At 43.8% G+C, this 22,383-nt stretch overlaps 2 protein-coding genes across 3 annotated transcripts; one reads left to right on the top strand and one right to left on the bottom strand.

Moving 5' to 3' along the window:
• Positions 1–2,952: 2,952 nt before the first annotated feature.
• si:dkey-19b23.7 lies at positions 2,953–6,259 on the top strand. Of its 2 annotated transcripts, none has more exons than XM_036549076.1 (8): positions 2,953–3,289; positions 3,869–3,940; positions 4,323–4,394; positions 4,570–4,709; positions 4,844–4,901; positions 5,043–5,166; positions 5,443–5,640; positions 6,037–6,259. In XM_036549076.1, exons 1-8 carry the CDS (start codon positions 3,275–3,277, stop codon positions 6,147–6,149), a joined length of 792 nt encoding a protein of 263 aa, XP_036404969.1. In that variant the 5' UTR covers positions 2,953–3,274; the 3' UTR covers positions 6,150–6,259. The 2 variants fall into 2 exon arrangements, with proteins under 2 accessions (XP_036404969.1, XP_036404968.1); XM_036549075.1 differs by having other exon boundaries at positions 5,001–5,166.
• A 590-nt stretch (positions 6,260–6,849) lies between these two features.
• Positions 6,850–14,313, bottom strand: si:dkey-19b23.8. The gene is made up of 3 exons (XM_036547528.1): positions 13,877–14,313; positions 9,106–9,839; positions 6,850–8,663 (listed from the first exon to the last, which is right to left on the bottom strand). The coding sequence occupies exons 2-3, from the start codon at positions 9,695–9,697 to the stop codon at positions 8,572–8,574; spliced, it is 684 nt and encodes a 227-aa protein (XP_036403421.1). The 5' UTR covers positions 9,698–9,839; positions 13,877–14,313; the 3' UTR covers positions 6,850–8,571.
• Positions 14,314–22,383: the final 8,070 nt, after the last annotated feature.

Raw genomic sequence — 22,383 nt, 5'->3', positions numbered from 1 at the left:
ATCCTATTGAGCATGTTTCTGCTGTTATGTAATTGTGCACTTTACAAAGGAAGAAATCAACATTTTCACATTCCCAGGATCGCAGCCAAATTGTGTTTAAACTTATAAACTTTAAACCTCGGTGCTATTTAGTCGTGGTCATGCAAAATCACAAAAGTTCAGGCCTTTTGTTCCAGCCAGGCAAATAATCCCCTTGATGCAACTAATCAACATCTTAATCAGCCATTTTGGCTCCCCTTTCCAGATGAGTCTCCCCGTCTTATGGGGAGCTGGAAAACATCTGGAGCGCAACTTTCTTTAACAGGAGTAGTGTTAAATCAGTACAATACTATTTGTTAATGCACAGAAAATGACTGATCCATCTACTTTGACAATGTAATGGATTTCCAATTAATCCCAAAGCAGTATCCTCACATATGCAATCATGTGCAAATATATGATAATAAGTCTGAATTATCTAATAAGATTTTGTCTGGCGTTGGAGAGATTGCACGTTTTTATATTCATTTCTTCTCAAACTTGATTTTTCTATTAATTTCCTCAGACATATTACGAGCAACCAATCATAAAGGTAAAAGCACAGACATCTATATTATACAAATTCTCTGTTGATACTGATACTCAGCATTGCTTCACCCTGTGAATATTAGTGATTCAGATTTTCAATGTGAGTAATACTCCCAATAATTGACTATTACTAACACTATTAATAATTGAGTATTACTGTGACTGGCCAGCAGGGGTCCCTCTTGTAAGGAGAGTTGGGGGAAATTATTTTATCAACCCTTTGTTTCCCACACAATCAAAGATGACTTATCTAGAGCTGAAACTGGAACAAAATATTTTGTTAAACATTCTCACCCCACAAATACTCAAATTTTCAAACTACATTATTATTTAAGGAAATTGGACAATTAAGCAGAAAGACTACTTGTATTAATATTGGATGTATGCATACAACAGAATAACATGAATCAAAGTCATTGAAATTAAGCAGTATTTGGTTGACAATGATTAACCTGATATGTTGTCACATCAATCAAACATCATTATCTATTAGAGAAGTACTGTTTTCTTTCCGCAGGATTTCCCCATTTAACCTGGTGCTGCACAGTGCTTTTAAACGGATGATATAGTTTAACAAGTACATACATATGCAGACCACAGTCTAATGCAGTCATGTGAAGTAGCTAATGATAAAAAATAGGCATTTCACAAAAAGCCATGGTTGACCAAAACAGGCAATAAGCCATGCATGTAACTGTCACATAGATTTTATTCCAGATTTTAAACTCACCCTCTCACCCACTTACACGCACACACACACACACACACACACACTCACCTTCAATGTCAAATCGCACTATTTGGCCAAGAAAGCTTGACTTGATGGTCAGCCAAAAGTGGTGGTCATGGCACTCCGTCTGGAACATCCCTTCACAAGATGTAAAGCGTAATTGAGGGAGCAAGCCAACAAACCAACAAACTAACTGCACAAACTTCAATTTACCACACTACAAATGACCTGTGTGACTGGAACACAGAGTGTCAACCACCAAACATTGTCAATCAATTTCAGAAACTGCACAGTGATGCTACAGATATGGTGCAGCCATGAGGCTCTGTCCTGAGGGAAAACTCACATTAGCCACCATCTCAACAGCACAGTGCTCATATTCTGATCTGAGACCCTATAGCCCACAGTGCCAATATGACTCCAGCACATTAGTAGGGGATGGTACAGTGAGGCTTCATGACCCCCGTAATGGGTGGAGCTACCTGTCCTATGATTGGTTCAGATCAGGAAGTCACCAATTATACATGACGACTCAAGTCAGTTTGGAGCTCATGAAGCTGCTCAATGGGCTGCAGACTGATGGAACTCCCACAGCTGACTGTCAGATAAGATTCCCCTCAGCAATGGACTTGATGTACCGATTAAAAGCACTGAGTGCAAGTTTGGGCTTGGCTTCACTGCTCTTTAAAGCTGCTGGGGTGTCTGTACTGTAGAGACAGGACAAAGTATTGCTGTAAACTTACCCATAGGTACAGTGGTGAGCATACAAGTGGGCAGTAGACAGAGCAACAGTGCACTGCAAGATCAAAGTATCATCTTAGTCATGATCCAAGCCTCTTGCATATGGCCATGCATATAAATACATCCATGCAATTTATTTTAACCAGTATTTTAACCGGTAGTTCTGCTCATTCTGTGAGTTTGATAAAGAGTTGCCAATGAAACGTGACGAGGTGGTGTTATCATTTATTAAGAATCTGTGGGCCAGTCGGTAACTAAAACAACCGGCATGCCCTAGGTTTGAGTTATTTATAGCTTGTAAAGACCCAAATATTACTGCATACTTAACCAAGTGTACAGTGACGATTTTATGTTACTTGAACAAGAAGTCTTATGCTGTCACAAGCGTTAAGATACTCGCTTGAAATTATTTGAACAAAACACGCTCCCCAAATTGATCTTACCTGAGAACGTTTCGAACCTTTTTACAAAACGGTACATAATTTGGCATGATTACGGGGAGTGCGAGAGTTAGCTTATACACCGTTTAGTTTTTCTTTGTCTCTTCTTCCAATTCGCCAAACGCAAATTGTACCAGAATCCCTCGACCAAGCCATTTCACTACGTCGGAGCTATACACCTGGCGCCTAATTGTCAGTAATCGAACATGTGATCCCTGAAAACTCGATTTGTACGCCCTATGTTCAGCACGCTGCCTTGGATTATGAGTAAAGTGATGCGAATTGACATTCCAAAAGACGGTATAAAAATAAATATCTTTGAGAAATTAACCTGATGTATAGAGATATACTCAATCAAATGCAGTCACGTGTTTACTTGGTTTAATGGTTTTAATTTTAGGTATTAATGTTAGTTTTAATACAACAGGTATAAGCGGATTTGTTCGTTTGTTATTAGAAAGAGTACCACGCAGATGATCCCTTACGTGACGAGAGGGCGACAAGAAGTGGCGCATTGCCCAGAATTACAATCAAATAAGAACAATATTTTAAGCAAATATATGCAAATTAATCCAACAGTGAGTGTGAAAAGAGATCAACAGATTTATAGTCAGAGAGAAAAACAAAAAGAGGGAGGTGCGAACAGTCACATTCCGGATTAGAGCATGGGGTGCGCCGTGAAAGATGCTCCTTGGTTTAAGAGATGTGTCTTCGCTAGCTAATAACATGAGGCGAATATCTCCTCAGTGAAGGAAAGCGGACGGTGTAAGAATAATTCATCGAAAGCTGTAACAATATGAGTTCCAGTTATGTAAGTAACTATCGTTTCTAAATGTACCCATTATAACAGTAGACTATCAATAGCAACACAATGACTGATAGTCACAAGGATGAAGCGAATGACAAAATAATTACGTTTTACCCCATTGATTATTTAGACAACTCAACATTATATAATTGCATTTTGATTTATCTCACTGCCTCATATTGTCATATTGCGATATTACTTAGCAAGGATGAGCTAATGGCGTTGCGTTGCTAGGAGACAGCAGGCGGTGGGCTCTGAATATTTATTACTCGTGTGCAATCACGTAACTATAAATTTTCTGCTGGGAGGCATTAACACGTGTACAGCTACAAGAAAACCTAAAATTAACACATGCATGCTTCATCTTTATAATGATACACTCGGCATACCTTTCAAAATAAGGCAACAAACATAATATAATTAAGAAAACAAAGTAGACTACCAGCTGTTAAGTCACTGAAACGATAAACAGAGAAAATCTAAGCCAAATTTGAAAGGTCGAGATAATACCAACTAGAGAATATGATCAATGAGCAACTGAATTTTTGTAGCTGTTGTCGTTGTTGTTGTTGTTTGGTGCAGAAGAAAGAGAGGGAGCAGAAGAGGAAGCTCCAGAACTTTCTCTCCGACCTGGCAGTGCTGGGCTCTTTGCAGGTGCGATCACGTCACTGTGCGCAAGGCTGCCACATGCGCTCAGATAAAACCCCACATTCCGCCGTCATCAGCCCGTATTTTCAGGGCTGGTTTTCTACTTGGGCAAAGCATTGCTTGCATGTTAAGCGGCCGGACTTGAGGCAAAGCCCATACTGGCCCAGCGTTTCAACAGGAAACAGCTTGCACATTTTTTTTTTTTTCGAGAAAGATGCCCAGATAGTTACTATGAAGCCTGGCATCGTTGTCATTGGTATCCCTACAATGCTTGTCACAGTCGTGGGGATAAAAAAAATACATGCAGACACAGGAGGGAATGACTGTGCTCTTTGCCTCCCTCCTTTCTCTTTTTAACTCCCCTCTCTCTCCCTCTGTCTCTCTCTAGGGTTTTCGTTACTTTCAGCCCTGGCTAAGAGGGAGAGAGGAGCTGTTGTTGACCATAGTGAATGAGGATCTGGTAAATGTCTGTGTTTTCCATTACATCCAAGGACAGAGTTTCATGCTCAGATCCAAAACAGGGGTCAGTGTACTGCCTCTGTTTGCATTCTGTGACTTGTGTGTGTGTGTGTGTGTGTGTATGTGTGTGTATGCGCGCGCGTGTGCTTGTGTATGTGTGTTTCTTCCTCCTATAGGGATGGTGTTCCCCAGGGTTCCCAGTATCAGCAGCCTCCTCTCTGAGTAGCAGTAGCAGTAGCAGCAGCAGCAGCAGCAGTGCCAGCACTCCACTCTCTGGAGTCCAGCCTACACAGGGAACACCACAGCAGGGCAGCAGGTAGCAGGACGCCAGCATACTGGATATGCATATATGTATTCACATATGTCTACACACAAGCACTCACAACTCACACAAAGGGACACGCACACACACACACACAGCCACTCCTTCTCACCGTTTCTCCTCCTCAGGAACAGTGAGGCCCATCTTCTGCCAGCCTCGCCCAGTGAGAGGGAGATCGCTGTGCCTGTAAGAGCAGTTTTTGTAATTTTGTCACAACGTTTTCACACCTGACGTCAGACTTTCCAGACAGTCTGGCTGAACGAAATTATCCATCTGACCTTTCAGGAAATAAACTGCACTCTCTTTCTATTGGCTGGCTACGCCAAGTACGGAAGACCTTATGCCTGGATACGGTCCAATCATGAGCGCCTGGTTAATATTGGAGGAACCGACTCATTGGTTAGAGACACACCCATGAAACTCAAGTCCATCACAGACTGGGGCTCACAAGGTTAGAAAAGTGTTTCTTTCAGCCTGAGGTAAATTTCAGGTTAACTTCTGTTCAGAGTAGACATATTTTCTCCAGAGTCAGAAAGTAGGATAAACTCATTTATAAAAATGTACAGAGAAGATGAAAATGAAAATTGGGAATTTCATGACTAATATTTTTTTGAATGAATGAATGACTGAAATTATTGTAGTTTTTGCTTGAAATCTACATCATCGACAGCAACCATGCTGATGTAGACAAGCCTGACTGTTCCCCATGTCTCCCTCTGTCTCGTAGGCACCAGGGTGTGGGATGTGGTGAGCGAGCTGGTGTGTCTGTGCACCATCCCCCCGCCCGTGAACCCCTTCTCCCTGGACATGCGTTACCTTCAGTCGCTCCCCCTCTCTGAGCGCTTCCTGGTCTCAGGGGCCCTCATCAGCTTCCTGGAAACGCTGGTTGTCCAGTGCAGCCGGGAGGAACCATTCTACAGCAAGGGTGGGCATAGCCGGGGCATTCCAAAAAACCACAGCCATTGTTAGCAATTAAATTGTATCTGCATGTTTTGTAACTTTGATAAACTGTTTTTCACCTCAGAAGTCATCAGGGGATCAATATGTTTTGAGTCTGAAAGTGTAACTGGAATGTAAGAGTAATGTTGGCATAACACTCTCAGCAGTATTGTGGTTCAGTGGCAGAAAACAGGGTTTGTAACCCAAAGGCTGCTCGTGGGCCACTGTTGTACTTTACGTTGGGTAAGGTAACAATGGTAAGATAAGGTACCTGCCGCAGTAAATATTAAGTGAACAAAAGCTATGCATGTCTAAAAGGATCGGCTAAGCAACTGGAATGTAATTAAAAATGTTATGTAACCCAACCCAACCTCTTTCTCAGTTGTGGAGGACGTGGACTCTCTGAGGCGTCTCCATGTACAGACCCTTTGGGAGGTGCAGCGTCTTCGGGGGAGCACCCCAACCGCGGGGCAGGCTCCACTGGATGACCAGTGACAGAGGGGGCGCTTCAGACCCGTCAGAGGGGGTCAGAGGACAACGGATAACACAGAACCATGGAGACCGCAAACTCCTTGATCAAAAGATACAGTAGATTTGAGTTTGTGAGCAGGCTGGTGTCATTGATGAAGAATAAAGCTTCTGTTGTCAAGAACTGCATGTCTGTTTCAGTGTACTTTGTGTCCCAAGACATCACTAATTGCCCCTCTATTCAGGTAAAAACATAAGGGTTACAACATTGCTGATTGTATGTGAAGTTTGATCAGAAGGGTAGTCCGAGAGAGCACTGGACTTTGCTTCTTACCACTGCCTGAAAAGGTATGCAACTTTGAGGATTGAAGAGGGATTCTTTTTCTGCCTTGAAGTTCATGATGATCTTTTCTAAGGCCTGAACAGAGCTTTTATCCTTCCAAAAAGACAATTTCCAAAGTGTTAAGTGTGCCATAAAAAGCATTTATATTTACGGTGTTAATCAACCCTTTACTCTCCACAAAAGGCAGCCACAAATGCCACATAGGCCTGAAAAAAACACACACACACACACACACACACACACACACACACACACACACACACACACACACACAGAGAAAGAGAGACAAACTACTGCTTTGATTATTGTATAAAAGTTTACTGTTCCATAAAATACATATATATTTAAATATGTACTCACATAAAAAACAAGCACATCAACATTTTTAAACATTAAAAACCTTGATGCCTCCAACAGAACTCCTGACTAGGAGCTGTGCCACTAGCAGTAATGGGATACATTTTAATAATTAAAATCAATTAAAATGTCTTTAAAAAGCTTCACTTTATTCATAATGCCAGTCATCAAACAAAAAAAAAGGCAGGATGAGGGACCTCCAACCAAAAGACCATAGAAACCCTCTACCAACTGTGCACAGGGTAATACATGTTCTTGCCCCTAGGGGGAGACAGCAGTACACACATCACATTGGGCCTGCTACTAAAACAGCTGTCCCTTAAATCAGTCTGTACCTGCAGATTTAAAATATCAACCACGGGATCAGGAAACAATCCTAACTTATTACTACTGTCCCGAAATATGTGACTGCTGAAGACTCCCAGGCCAGGTTGCACACAGGTTTCATCAGAGGCTGGGATCAGCCTGAGGTGGCATGAGCAGACAGAATCTTTGGAACTTCACTGTTCTGTAACACAGGGAAGGAATGCAGCCATGCTGGCTTGGTGGGGGCAGGGAAGGCAGGTCGGCGTGGCCTCTTTTCCACAGTGGAATGCAGGTGCACGGTGAGCATTCCGCACAGCTGCCAGTCATGCTGCTGTGGCAGAAAAGTCACAAAGCAAACAGTGGCTAACCGTCTCGCCATACTGAAACGGCCCAACACACTAAATACATAAATACTAAATACATACACTTTTGGATCGAGTGCAGGCTTTACCAGGTATGCAATACCAAATCAACCATACTGTTTAATTAAAGAAGGAAAACAGAAAAAAAAACAACAAAAAAATCATAACCTGTGGAACAAATTTAGGTCTCATTCAAGGAAATATATGAAAACATACAGAACAAGGAACAACCGCAACAGATACAAATGTCTGGCTGTGCAGGACAGAGGCTGTGCAGTGTAATGTAAGGAGTGAACTGAAGTGCTCTGCAATGCTATACATGGCCTGTGCCGACAGTCTACTCTTAAACTCCAACAACGAACGCTAACTACACGAGGAAACGCCCCTGTCTTTATTGCTGTATGGTCTAACCATAAGGCCAAGAGTCCCTCCCTCTGCCACCCACTCCCGTTCTCACTCCCAAAAAACATCCCTGAACCCCGACCCCTTGGAGAGAGACCCATCTATCTGATTTACCATTGCGCCCCCCGTCCCCTTCCAAAAACATCCCTATGACCTCCGGGGGCAATCGCGTGAGAGCCAAAGACTTACAAAAACAAACATTACCGTTTAAAAAAAGATGAATAAAAATGATGGCAGGAATATAGCGACCTGTCTGTGACCTCCTAGAACCTTGGGCCAGCGTCAGCTGCCGTAACTTAAGCTTTTTTGAGCGATATCCCAGCCTGCATTGCACATGGGTCCTCACACTCACTAATGAGGACTGCATTTAATGGCATTATCCAGAATGCAGAGATGTCCAACAGTCCCGTCCCCATTGTCAGCGCCTTTCAGAAGCAGGGGACACTCCACTGCTTGGAGCCCACAATGGCAGCACCAGCGCAGCCCCTGTAAATATGGAGCTGGGCCACAGGGACTCAGTGTGCTGCTTTGGAACAGATCAGAAGGAAACAGTCTAAAAAGTCCAGCTGTGGTCCCCTCACTCAAACAGTCAACCCACCCCTCCCAACCTCCACCTTTCCCATGGTGAACAAGTCCCAGGGGGGTCATGATGAACCCTTTGGGCCGCCTGCTGCCATCCTCAGTGCCAGGGTCCGCTGTCAGAAGCAGAGCCCCGCCTCGTGATGGTTCTCAGGGGACTGTGGGACACCGAGCTCCTCTTCCGCCAGCGAACTGTCAGCACAAACGAGGATGTGGGGTTAGCGGGACAGGCTACAGGAGTCACACATTGCTGCAGGCCAACAGAGGACTCACTAACACTCAAAAAGCAAAGCTCACTCACCAAAGGTACTGACAGCAACTGAAAGTGTGCCCTTGTCCTAAGACACTTAAGCTATTTAATGCTATCAGGGCTGGAGAAAAGGGTCAAGTGTTTAAAGCTGGCCTACATCTTCAGCTACAGTGAGTGGGGAGATTTTGTGCTATAAACAGCTCCCAGTGAGACACAAACTGGTCATAGTTCCAGCTAAAATCCTGCAGTAAAACCAACAGAATGGCTACAGGACTCTTATCCCAAAGACCTCTGCCTTGAAAAATCTATCCCCTCCCACCAACTGCCACCCATCCAACACCCCTCCCCCCGTTCTCAAAGCTGCACCCCAAAAAATGGCCTCACCTTTTCCAAAGCTAGCCGGCAGTGTGGAGCTCCTCGATGGTGGATTGGCGGGGGCCGGCGCCTCCTCCACCCTGGGCAGCACATCCCCCGGGGCAGGGCCGGGGGCGCAGCGGTCCTGCCAGTCACTGAGCGCCCGCTGGAAGGAGAGCGCCAGGCAGGCGGTCATGTCCTTGGCGCGCTCAGCCCGGCTGCACCAGAACACCCGGCACTGCAGCTGCTGGCCGTGCTGCTTGCAGATGTAGAGGAAGACGTTGGGGCGCGCCGTGTCGGCCGCGCAGTACGCGATGTCCTGGAGGTAGGTCTTGGTCAGCTGCCGGCCAGTGCTGATCTCCTTCACCTCCACATAGCGCGGCCGCACCACCAGGGCGTGGTCCTTGCTCAGCTTGCCGGGCGCGCCGTCCAGCATGCGGCTGATGGCGTCCTCCGCCTGTTCGCGGTCCAGCGAGAAGATCTTGGCCGTGCCCAGGTAGTGCACCTTGAAGAGCGGGTCGCCGTGCGACAGGCTCTCGGTGCGGTCGCGGCGGAAGTGGCGCCGCAGCACGGCCGGCGAGTTTTTCAGCGTCTGCATCAGGTGGAAGCTGCTCAGAGACATAGCGGGCCCAGGCGCTGGCGGGGCGAGCCCGGGGCGGGGGTCAGGGGTGCTCTACGCGGGATCCTTAACCTCCGAAGCTGCTCTTTCTCCCTGCTTTTCACTTGCTGCCAGCCTCCTATGGAGTTGCATTCACTTGCCAAGTCTGGGGTGAAAGGGAGACAAAGGCATTCCGTTTAGACCAAAACTTTTGTTAAGACCAGTAACACAGACATTCTATGTATAAATCAGAGAGTCCGCTCCATGCATTTCACATTGAAAGTTCTGTCTATGGTTATTTACAAACCTGATATGGCCTACTTGCTTGGTAGGAATATCAGTGAGGGGATATCCTCTGTAACTGAACATCCATAGCCAGCATTGCAAGGCGGACAGGACTAGAGGCTTCTGTTTTTGACTACAGCTTCCAAGACAAGGAAGTATGGAGAATGAATGACATGCATGAGTAGAATATCTGGTCATAATACAGAATGTCTGTGGCAGAGGTACAGCAATCAGCCCAGAATCACCCTACGATTTAAGAGTCTAAACACAGCATTAAGGCACACAGCAGTGCCGACAGGACAGTAAACAGGTGTGAGTCAGATTGACAGTGACTCTCAAATGAATCACAATATTCCACTGGAAGGAAAAGGGGCACAATGAGCAAACCCGCTAACTGTTAATCATTCCATTCGAAAACAAAACCAGCTGGGTAAAAATAACACCTTCGCACTGAGCCTGTGAAGGCTAATTTAGGAGTGACCCCAGAGCCTGGTTTCTTTGGCTTTTGTAGCCGTCTGCCACAGCTCTATCAAGGATCGAGCTCCAAGTGATAAGAGCTCCCCTTATCAGCTTCGAGCTGTAATCGTTTTCCTTCTGCACCAAAACTGGCTCACTTATCTTGTCGGGGTGGGGGGGAGGGGTCTGGAATTAAGTGTGGTTCGAAGCCTGGGGATGCAAAAAACTTCTCACGTTCATGCTTTGGAGGAGTGGATGAAGGTGTGTTCAGGGTGTGCTGGGCAGTTGTGATACAGACTAAGGGGCTATAGACTGAATTAAATACTTCTCATCTGCCTGGCCAGTTGACTCTGGACAGATGTAGTGCACAGCCACCTGCCCCAATTCTTTGTGTAGAATAGGGGCAGGTGGAGGTCGCTTGTCAGCAATGAGCCTTTAACCACTGAGCCAATCAGAGAGCCTGAGGGTAGAACTTGAGAGCCCCTTGAGATTCCCGGTGAAGTAAACACTACAGTAGAAAAGGTGCAGGCACTTCAGCCATTAGCCATTCAAAAATTAGGGGAAGTAAACAATGACCTCAACAGATGCACAAGTACAAAAAGCAGCAGATGGTTTAATGTGTTTTAAATTACTTATTTTATAAAGTAAACAAATGGATTCTAGCTAAATTCATAAACACCTCCAGCACCAGCCTCCCTTCACTGCTATTTTCTTTACATGCCAAGTATGAAGTATAGACAAATTTTGGCCTAAATAATTTGTTATCTTTATTTAGTCCAGAGTGAGAACATGAGAGGAAGAGCCAGCTTTACTGTGTTTATAGTTTATAGTTTGCTTTCACCACAGTCTAAGAGTGGATTAAGGACCAACTGTCCTGTGTACCTGGTACTTTTGTACTGCAATGGCAATCACTCCCTGAGAATAGCCAGACCCATAGCCGTTACACATTAGCTTAAAATGACTGATTTTCAGCCGCATGATTTCCATTACAGACTCTCCAGTCTAGTGTCATCAGATGACAAAAATCACAGAAAAAACAGAACCTGTGAAAAAAATGTCACCTTCCATCCAATTGCCGCTGGAGGCTGAGGCCACAACCGGCCTGCGGTTGGCCAGAATCCGGCGAAAATGAAAGCCATGCTCTGAGCCACGGAGCGTTCTTATGGGATCTCTGCCCGGTGTTTATGCCCGCGGGACCACCGTGCTCGCGGCATTCTGGGCCACGGCGTGTCAGGCAGGGCTGCGCCACTCGGAAAAAAAGACCACGAGTGACGTGCGTCAGCGGAGGATCGGTTACAGCTGTGACGCGCTCGCTGGGAAATATTCCGCTTTCCACTGTTCGCACATTCAGTAACGGGGGCCCATCAAATATTAACCATGCATTAACCATGCACCTCGTCTCATCAGAGATCACGTTTCCAGTGTCCTGGCTGGACCAGAGCATGGGTGGAACGCAGGGCCAAAGGACAAGGGAGAGGTGCTCCTACAGCAGGGGTGCACAGAAAATTCCTTGAGGGTATCTTTAATTAAATTGGAGCTGATCCCTTCATGACACAAACGAAATTGTAACTGCAGCTGTCCAATGTGTGCCTTTACCTTAGCAATTAGTCGCAGTCAGTGGGCCCATAAAACTAGTTAAATGTGGCCTACAAGGACTGGGGCGCAGGGCTCAGCACCCAAGAGGACAGTGCTTTAGTGCACACACTGCACTTGTAACTTCAGGATGGTCGAAAGTCACCCAGCCTGTCCTTGGGAGAGTCCAGGGCGCAACAGCTGAGCGCAATGAGGCACTCCCATTGGGCGCCCCGTTCCACCACTGACTGGAATTGGGCGACTGCTGCAGCTGCGTTCGATGTCGACCTCCTTTTGTCCAGCTTTCCTGAAAACACTTCTGGTACATTGCGTGTATTTGTTTTTGGGAAAAGCCATTGTGCTCGGGGGTTTATGTTTCTCCCCCCTCCTCTCGCTTTTCTCTGACCATTATTCCAACGTCCCGGCAGCTTCAGATGTTGCGCCGTCCGAGAACCGCCGACTGTTCTGCAATGCCCGTCATTGTTGGGCCTCAGGAAACAGCTTTGCTCGGCCCCTCAACCACCCCCCCCCCCAAACTGTTCTCCTTCTTAAGACAATAGCATGCTTTTGAGCATGTGTCACACAGCATACACATAACAAAATAAACTGTCCCAGAGGCTCAACCAACCACACACACACACACATACATACACACAGGGCTCTTGGTCATATAAAAAAGTAATATACCTAGGGTGGAGGCATGACAGGTGAGGTTGCATGTACCTTGCTACATTGCTGGAGGCATGGCATCTATTCCAGTCCAACTACATTTTAGATAATGTTTTCCCCAGGCACACACCAGACGGAAATGTACCAATTAGGGTAAAGGTGTAACAGTTCCCTTCTGCACCTACATCTAATTGCTGATGACAGTTATGTGAAAATAAGTGTGAGGGAGTAACAACGTCATTGTTCACTTTTGCCAGAAGCGAGATTCCCCATCTCCAGTGTGGTGACACCTGGATCTCTTTATAAAGACAAAGCTCTCAAATACAATTCGCTACTAATTACAGCATAAACATCAAAATTTGAATGAAGTTGTATTTTTTTTCCATTATGTGCAGAAAATTATGACAAACACATTTCGGGATTAGGCGAGATTTCAAAACAAAATTCAGCGGCTTTTAAAAACGTTTGTTCGCTGCTTGTTTGTGTAACCACCTTGCGGTCGCCGACTACTCAAGTACTCTGCATTTCAGGTAACGCGATAAAACGTGCGAGGCTTCTACAAAATCAATATCAATGCTTCAGTTAGCCATTTCATTGTCTGATATATAGTCAAGAAATGAGGAATTTCTGGCTATAGTGATTAGAAATTCTTTCCAGCGAAGACACATGTAGCCTATATCACACGTTCTCCCTTACGGTTTCATATCACGCATTAGGTTTAAAAATAATGAAAATGACGTAAACATACTCTTCCTAAGCGCGTCACATACGTATAATAAATGCTGAAACAGCTAATCAAATACAGACATTATGTATTCTGCCATTTTAAAAACTTTACCTAGCTAGATATAGAAGATGTTTGCACCAAAACCATTCAACTCAGTCATCGATAACCCCATACAGATTTCCTGCAACTGAACAATGGAATTTCCAGGGTCGAGATCCATTACAGAAAAAGGCTTTCAAAACACGAAGTCGCGTTGTCTACCTATATATTGGCTAAATGAAATGGTGTAGCATGAAGAATGAATTAACCGGGCCACCTGTCCCGTTTAATAATGGGGCCTACAAATGAATAAATGTCTTAATTGAGACTTTAACTGTCTTTAACTTTAAAAGTCTTTAACTTTGCGTTCTGGCCCATACAGTATAGTTAAAACATTATAGAAGCCAGTCAGTTCTAAAGCGCAGAAACCCACGTTTAGCACAAAAAAGTTTTACCTTTATGTTGTTGCATGCAAACGGTGAGCTTCAGCGAGTCTCGGAATTATCGCCTTTAGAGTGGTTGAACAGGTCGAGCCGTTTCGCTGTGTTCACACGCTGCCCAAGTGGCGTTTTCCGAAATGCAGCGGAATCCTCTTTGACAATGATGAAATAACAGCCTCAAATCGTGGTGTCAGGCAAGCAGATCCCAGAGATTTTCTATTGTTGACAAATTCAACCGGCGTGTAGGGAAATGGGTTTTAATTGTAACGACATAAAAAAATTGTACCGCGCCTAGTAGCAGATAACTTTTTTTCGCTCTTGCCCGAACAAGCGTGTAGCCGAGAACCGAGAGCTTGCTATGAACCCTGCCTCCGAGTGGACTCCCTGTAACAGACTGCGTCTTTCGAACTTAAAAACTTGTGTGTGTGGCTTGTGAGTCACTGCGCGCCGCTTTTTGTTCACGGTAGGCGCGCCCCCAGGGCACGCTGATTGAGCGAGCGTCTCAGAGTGTGTGTGCGTTTCCCTTGAGGAAGACGCTTTTTTTTAAATAGAGGAGGTGAGGACACAATGTGCCAGGAGTGTGAGGGAGATAAGAGATTGACAGTTGGCATGTTGATGTACAGCAAATCGAGATATAAACTGGATTTGTTTATACAAAAGGAAGACACTGAAACGGAACACCGGCGTATTGTTAAATAATACATATCTAATAACTATGGTAGGAAACTGTAAGGAGCGTCATACTACTGCCTACTGCATCATGCACGGAGTGGAAATTTACTAAAGGTCCTTGTTTGTGAATCTGTTGTCCTTTTTGCCTTGTTGTTTTTGTGCTGAGTTTGAACAGATAGCATTTGGGTATTTTCCACCCCAGTCAATTAACAGATTCACCTACAGTTTAAACACCTGTTAAATGAAATACTGACACTGTTTCATAACAAAGATTTGAGGTCATATTCAGTTAGCAAAAGCTGCGTTGTGATTGCATAACAGTCCTGAATTTGAGCACCTGGTTCTAATTGACTGCACCCATTGCTGGGAAAAGTAGCATTTAAAGGCTGAAACTGAACTTTTGAAATGACTGGAAAAACGCTCAGTTTTAACATGTGTGAGTCTAACAGGGAGCACATTGTGCTGCATTTCTTTCCGAAACTGTCAAGGCCTGGTTGTCGCACCCATTAAACAACAAATTATCTAGAGAGGCACAGCGGCGCTATTGTTCGTCACCAGTGACGCAGCTCCCAAAACCCAGCACCCCTCCCAAAAATACACTGTTACACCACTTTGACTGCTGGCCTCCAAGAAAATCCTAAACACAAGCCTGTGAAAACCTCAGTGTTTGCTTAGCTACTGTGTATAACTTCCTCACTACTGAATCTGCGCAAGAATCCACTGCGTCACTGGCACACTCGAGGGTAGAGACAGCGGTTGGGGCGGACAGATTTGAAACCAGCAGGTCACAGGGTCACAACCCAGTTGACACCACGAGTCTGTTCTTTCTTCCAAGATCCCTGGAGTCTCCTTTCTTCTGGTCTCAGTTTCATGGTGGTTAACTTGCACAAAATTGCTATCTCTGGAGATAATTGTCACCAGTCCAGTCACTGGTACAGGACAGCACTCCAACGGCAAGCGCAACTCTTTAGTTAAAGTGCTCTGCAGACAAACACACAAGCCGGTGCCTTGCAATGTACATGACACATAATTTCGGGCTGTTCTCTGATGTAAGGCACGCAGGGCAAAGTGGTGAAAGAGCTCCTGAGTTCCTTTATGAGAACAAACAAACAAACAAAAAAAAAGCCTTTGTTAAATTTCACCAAAATCGATGTCTTTGATCACAGCAAAGGCTTCAGCCCTTTCTTTCAGCGGGAGCTCTTATCCGGCAAGGAAGGCCTTATCAGAGGAAAAGGCAAAAAATGTAGAGATCAGACTTGGAATTTAGAGAGAAAACAGGAAAATGGCAGAACTGTGAAAACCGTCAGAGGCAACTGTGTTCTCAGAAACATCAACAGACTGCTCAGTGCCTGAGATTACCAAACCATATAGAGGTTCTTATTGGATTTCTGCAGCCAGCATATTCTGTGAAATTATGGGGTCATCTCTTCTATGAAGTAGAGGGGGAAAGGGTTCAGGTTTTCTGTCATGAGATCAGGCATGCCTTTTTGGAGAGAATACCTTAGTTTAAACTCTTTATACAAATATGGCTCATATGTTCTAAGGACTGTGCTGACACAGTTCAAATTCCCAACCAAGACTCCCCCACTGCACACACCCCCCCCCCCCCCCCCCAACCCCCGTCACCAGCATCAGCAAATCTGAGGACCATGAAAAAACAAATTCCTTCTGCATGCCTCGACAGGGCCATGTAGAGAGCATGGTAACATAGCCGATTTTATTCTTGAAAACATTCTTGCGAAGTTGAGGAGAAAAAAAGATGAACCTGGAATTAGTTGGCTGATGTTCCCTAGATTACAGAAGGACACCTGATGGTCCCAGTCAAACTGCCTGATTAGAGTGATGGCCACTGTGATAAAGTGTTACATAACTCTGTTGTGTTCACTGTAAGAGAACGTGCTCCAATCTGAGAAACTCCATCCAACAACTACGAATACAGTGACCTAGGACATGAAGTGAATGTGTCTAAACTACGAACAACCTGTTTAAATATACTGTATATGGTTTCGATATATATTGCTGCATGGGCTCCCTAAAGCTGAATGACGCATGCCAAAGTCATTGTATTGAACACTGACCACTGATCACTTTGTAGAGCTTCACCATCCCTTAATTCACAGAAGGATCTGACAAAAGCCTTAAAACACACATCAGGGTGAAAACTGGAAAATACTATCCTGAAAACTGGAAAATATTTTCCTGTCTAATTCCTGACATTGATGCAACATCAGAGTTATAGGTGTTTGTATCCATCATTAGTGAACCTTTGTGTGTGGTGTTAAGTTTACTTCTTTCTTAAAAATCACGTATAATGAGCAGTGCATTCATGTCTACAGGTAGATGTGTTTGTCCCAGGTTAATACCAAAATCCTCACAAGCAGACTGCAGAATCATTTTGTCATTAGATGTCTTGTGTTTTTGTGCTGTGTGTGTGTGTGTGGGGGGGGGGGGGGGGCAAACTACTCCTAAAGGACTGATCTAGTTTCTGTTGACTTCAAGCATTTAACTAACAATGGAGGTGAGGACTGCACTGGTTGCAGTGACAGCTGTAATGCTAATTGCAATGTGGATGACACTGCCACTCCTCGACAGGAGAGAAACCTACATTTCACATCCATTTCACAATGTGACAGAATACTTGTTTTTCCCGATCCGATGCAACTCGCAATTCTAACCCCCAGCTTTGGTCATCCTCAGCTGCACAGCCCCCCCCCCATTATAACCTGGCGGAGGGTTATTTCCATCTTCTGGCTTCTCGAAGTCACACCTACATACTGTAGCCTCACAGATATAGACTCACTCTGGCTATCAGCCAATGAACTTCCTTTGAACACCAGAGTTTTTTTACCGTAAGTGTCCAGAAATAACAACCTCCCTGGAATATGGTTATGCTATCAAAGCGATTATCCTACGTGCCTATCCCACAGTTAGCCTATGGAATGTTTATGCCCGAAGACAATGGGAGGGAGTTTCTTTTTTGAACACTTGACTGTACATTTAACCTAATGTAGTACATGCTGAAAAAACCTACACTGGAAGTGCACTAATGAAGGCCATGTGCAAGCAAAACATATAAATCCAACACAAACAAGCTATTTTTATGCGCGTTCATTGTGTTCGTAGCATGCTATGTCCTCACTGAAAAGGACAGAACCTGCAAAAAGATTCTGGCTATATGATGCAATTTGACCAGGTGTATATGCGCTGCCAGTTGTTTTGGAGGCATCTGCAAATACTGATCATTTACCAGTTGCCCACATCCTAACACTTGACATATTATCACCTAGTATGTCAGATAAAGCACTGACGTACTCGATTTGGGGCCATGTTTGCTGGGCAATGGAAGGCACTCTTCGGGCTGCTATTACAAACCTGTTCGAGTCATGTCATTAGGTTTCAAATAACACAGGTCTTTGTGGACATACATTTGTCTTTCCTGAATTGGACTTCAGGTTCATTCAAGATCCATGTAGGAGCAACAACAGATTCACAGCAACTTCACACACGAGTATAGTGTTCTTCTCAATGATTAGCTTATTTTCAGTGTAAATTTCCCTGGTACATTAAGGTTGTCTGTATGCAAACATAAGCATGTTGGGATATCACAGGCAGGTCACTTAAAATGCTGAACTTCTTGGGGCACATGTAACAACCTTAGCAGGCCTTTTAAACCTCAGGTTTACACCACTAAAACTCAGCCATATCTTATTATTGTTATTATTATTATTTTCCTGCTGAGATTCGTAGAACAGACTCCCTGGGTGCCTTTAAGAGAAAGCTGAAAACTCATCTCTTCATTTCTAGTCTACCTTGCTTTCTATCTGTCCTATCTATCCCTATTTTCTATTAAAAAGCACTCTACATTAGTTTAGCACTCAACTCAGTATCTTTTGATAACTACTCTTAGTATTCTGATGCACTTATTTGGAAGTCACTGTGGGTAAGAGTGTCTGCTAAATGATGTAATGTTAGTTTGTATTAGTTTTACATTGTTGAAAATACATCTTACAATCTGAGATGGAAATAAAAATACCTTAAAAATTTAAATTGACCACAGCTGGATTCATAGCAGTAACTGTTATATTTCTCAAATTTAATAGTAATATCTCTGATAAATTAGATGTGATTTATTAATGTCAGATGGTTGTCCACTAATCCATCCGCAATGAAGACAGTGCACTGTGCAGTCTGAGTCACATGACAGTCACTGTCTGTGAGGACCAAGGCGGATACTATAAACATTGTCCAAAGCCCACTATCTCATCCTGAGATGGCACTATGACGTAGGGCCACTGATTTCCAAATATGGTGAAAAGAAAGCCGCCGTACTCGAGTTTCGACCAGAGTTAACTGAGGGATAAAAAATGGTTAAAAAGTATTCTTGCGGCGCGTTGCGTCAGCGTCACGATTAACTAATTTCCTCTGGAGTCTCGGGAGCAGATGAGGCGGTGGTGTGGTTCTTATAAATAGCGTCTGCAAATTCTTTCAACATTAAGTAAACAAAAACTTCTGCAAAACGTCGACTGTAATGTATGCGTCAGTCATGTAAAGTCGCAGCACTTTAACGTTCGCGATATCCCACATTTGGGGGGTTTCGATTTGATTTAACTCGTGTGTGAGTTTATTTTACTTACTGAAGTATTTTACATTGCCTTGCCCTTTACATTCACATACTACATCCCGTCCATATCGACAGATTATCACGTAGGCAAAAGTCTCATAGGCAAAAGTTTAATTAAACATATAAATTTCGTTTCGTGTAAACATAATAACATTACAATACCAATTAATATTGGAAATACCACATTCACAAGATGGAAATCATGACTTGACTTAACTTACCTGAGCCACAGGTTGTTAGTCTTCTATTTTTTCACCTGTTTGTTAATACTAACATTGGTTCCTTTCACCTATATTTATCCGACAGTGATGTCTGAAGTTCAAACAGTAACCAACAGTTAGATCGAGAGCCCGACTGAGGCCAAGGAGGAGTGGGGGATATTGAGGGAGGGAATTATGTAACTACCCTGGGCAAGTCAAAACGGCTTTTATTAATGGACTCCCTGAAGTCCAACTCCTGTGGGAAGAATTCGGGCAAATACAAATAAACACTTTGATACAGCGTCTAGCCATTTCAGGCCAGCCATAGAGTTATGAGGGCTGTGTTTGTTGAGTAGGTTTTGCAAAGTATCTTTTGCAATGAGCCATTGATACTTGCTTACTTAATTGCATCACTGTCAGGCAACGTCGTTTAATAGTTGTAATACTCATCTCCACCTTTATCATCACCGTCGATCATTAAGTAACTTGACATAACCCAGATCCCCTCTCAACTAGGCCTAAATGACAATATAAATAACTATTCTAACGAAGCTTTCTCGTGTTGCTTGATTTAACCTTTCTAAAAGCAAATGAAATCCACAAAGCAGGCCATTCTCAAGAAGCCGTCTGCTGATCTCCGTTTAATCGTAGTGACTTTGTAGCTTTGCGCTTTCGTCGGAACCGAATTCCAGTTTGTCCTATTACTGTGATTTGCTTGTACATGGAACTGGTTAACGTTAGTGTGCAGTTTGGTACTCTATTAGTCTACTCAGCTGATCGTAGTTATTTGTGCTTGAGGCAGTTTAAGAGAAATTGTTATGTTTTCTTTTGGGTATTAGATGAAGAGAAACAGTGCGAGCACCCCTCAATCGGGTTTAAAATATAAATTCGATGTTTGCCAACGTCACACGCGCGCACGCACAATGCATAGCACTATAATGAGGTGCTACCAAAGTGGAACTTGAATTTGCTATCCAGCTGCATCAGATGGGGGCGTCTGAGGAAAAAAAGAAATCATCCAAATTAAACGGTGATTTTTCCTATTAGGAAATACCGATAAATGTAAGTAGGTGTAATGGTTCACTGTATGTATGCCATGTATTTAAGACCTACTAAAGGTGAACTTACGACTACCTGCGTAATCGCTGTGAATTCAAGCATCATGGTCTCATAAAAATGTACAAAATCAGATACTTTAGTAGCAATAAAAACATACAAAGACGACTTTTTGAGAAACGACTGACGTCATAACCCAAACAGGAAAAGGAGGCGGCTTCCTGCTCTGATCACCACATTAGTGCTAGAGATCTGTCTGTTGAAGGATGATGTCATGGCCCCGTGCCCTTCACTGTGCCAGAGAGGACACTTCACACGCCTACTCCTAGCTGACCAGGACATCAGCTGGTCCGGTGACGGTCTCAAGAATTTCCCTTTATTCACTGCTCCTGCTTACTTCCCTGAGATTGAATGCTGGTTGAAGCATTGGCCATTGAACAAACACGATTTCCTCATTTGGGCTTTAGTCTTATGATTATTGTTTATTGTATCTATTGAGGCGGAGAATTGTAACAATAAGCAGAAGCTGTTCGTTTCTAAACTCGCCAGTTTAGAAACGAACAGTAAATTGCTAGTAAAGAACGAAAGAACAAATAAGAAAGAATACACAGGTGACAGATTACATTGACTCAGATATTTCAATGGAGTTTAGTATAATATTCAGAAACACTGTGGACAGTATGGCGCCGTACTGTTTCTGCAAATGTTTCAGTAGCTGGTTTTTATGCTAATAATTGCTTACCCTAATTGGTACGAAAGAGTTGAAATTACGTAGCAGCCATGGAGTTGTGGGATCGTATGCCATTCAGATAAGATTTTGACGCTGACCAAACAATGTGTATTGTATTATAGAGACTATAATATATTTTAGGAGAATTGACGTGGATATAATGAAGATACATATTTCTGAGCATCATTTCTATGATACGTACAAAGACGGGAATTTTAGTAGCCAGCAAGGTTGGCCGTTAAGATGCGCAAACTTACGTTAGCTAACCGACAAATTTATGAAGATCTAATCAATGCTTTTTGGAAACATCGAAAGTTAACTTCACGCAATATTGGTAACTGCATGCCAGCTATCCTCGGTGTGAATTAGTGGGGAAAATAACTATATCCTCAATTACATAAGACACACCACTGAAACTGTTGCACCGAAAAGAATAAGTTATTCCCAAAGTTCTTCACGTTTTAGAATGAATGACACACAGTACAACCCTAAAGTTTTGTCGTTGGTATTTATACAACGTTTTTACTTCGAAAAGCCTTAACTGTACTCGAAAGTGACGTAAAAATACGCACAAACTTATTTTGTTTTACACCCATTTTCCTGGCGGACTTCTGTCACTTGGTTTTATACTTGTACGTTTATATGTAATGCAGTCATAGTTAAAGCTGTGAATATTGCACCCGCACGTCAGCGTCAGCGAGACGCAGATGCAAGAGGAGGGACGGAGCTGCTTGCGGTTACAACGAATTCGACGAACAAAGGGGTCCGTTAGTCAGCACAGAATCCCCTCCCTGCTCAAAAGAGACTATTTTTAGCAGCTTGCAGTCGCCATTTTTGTGGGCACAGCTCGTTATTATGATAGACTCAACGACAGCAGCCCCCCCCCATTTCCTCCCCACCCACCGCCCGTCTAAATGCCCTGCTCTCTGGACCGACTCACTAGAGGTATTTTTAGTCAAAAGCACCAGCCCTTTCTATATTTAGACCGAAATCACCGTCTTTACTTTCACACGCGTATCTACACTAAGACATAATTTTTGAATGATTGCGACGATAATTCATTATTGGTAATCTTTTAATGACATTGGTCATATATGAGATGCACAAATGGAGATACTTCTGTTTTGGTGGGGAAAACCGTTTATAGGGTCCTTTCTTTCATGTAGCAGGCTTTAAACAAACGCAGAGAACACCTTTTCTCCTCCGGTAAAAGATTACATGTATTCCTGTAAATGGTCTGCTT

Source organism: Megalops cyprinoides, chromosome 16 (assembly GCF_013368585.1).
Source record: "Megalops cyprinoides isolate fMegCyp1 chromosome 16, fMegCyp1.pri, whole genome shotgun sequence".
NCBI lineage: Eukaryota > Metazoa > Chordata > Actinopteri > Elopiformes > Megalopidae > Megalops > Megalops cyprinoides.
The sequence above is the reverse complement of the archived record's forward strand: the minus strand, read 5'-3'. Positions and strand labels throughout refer to the sequence as shown.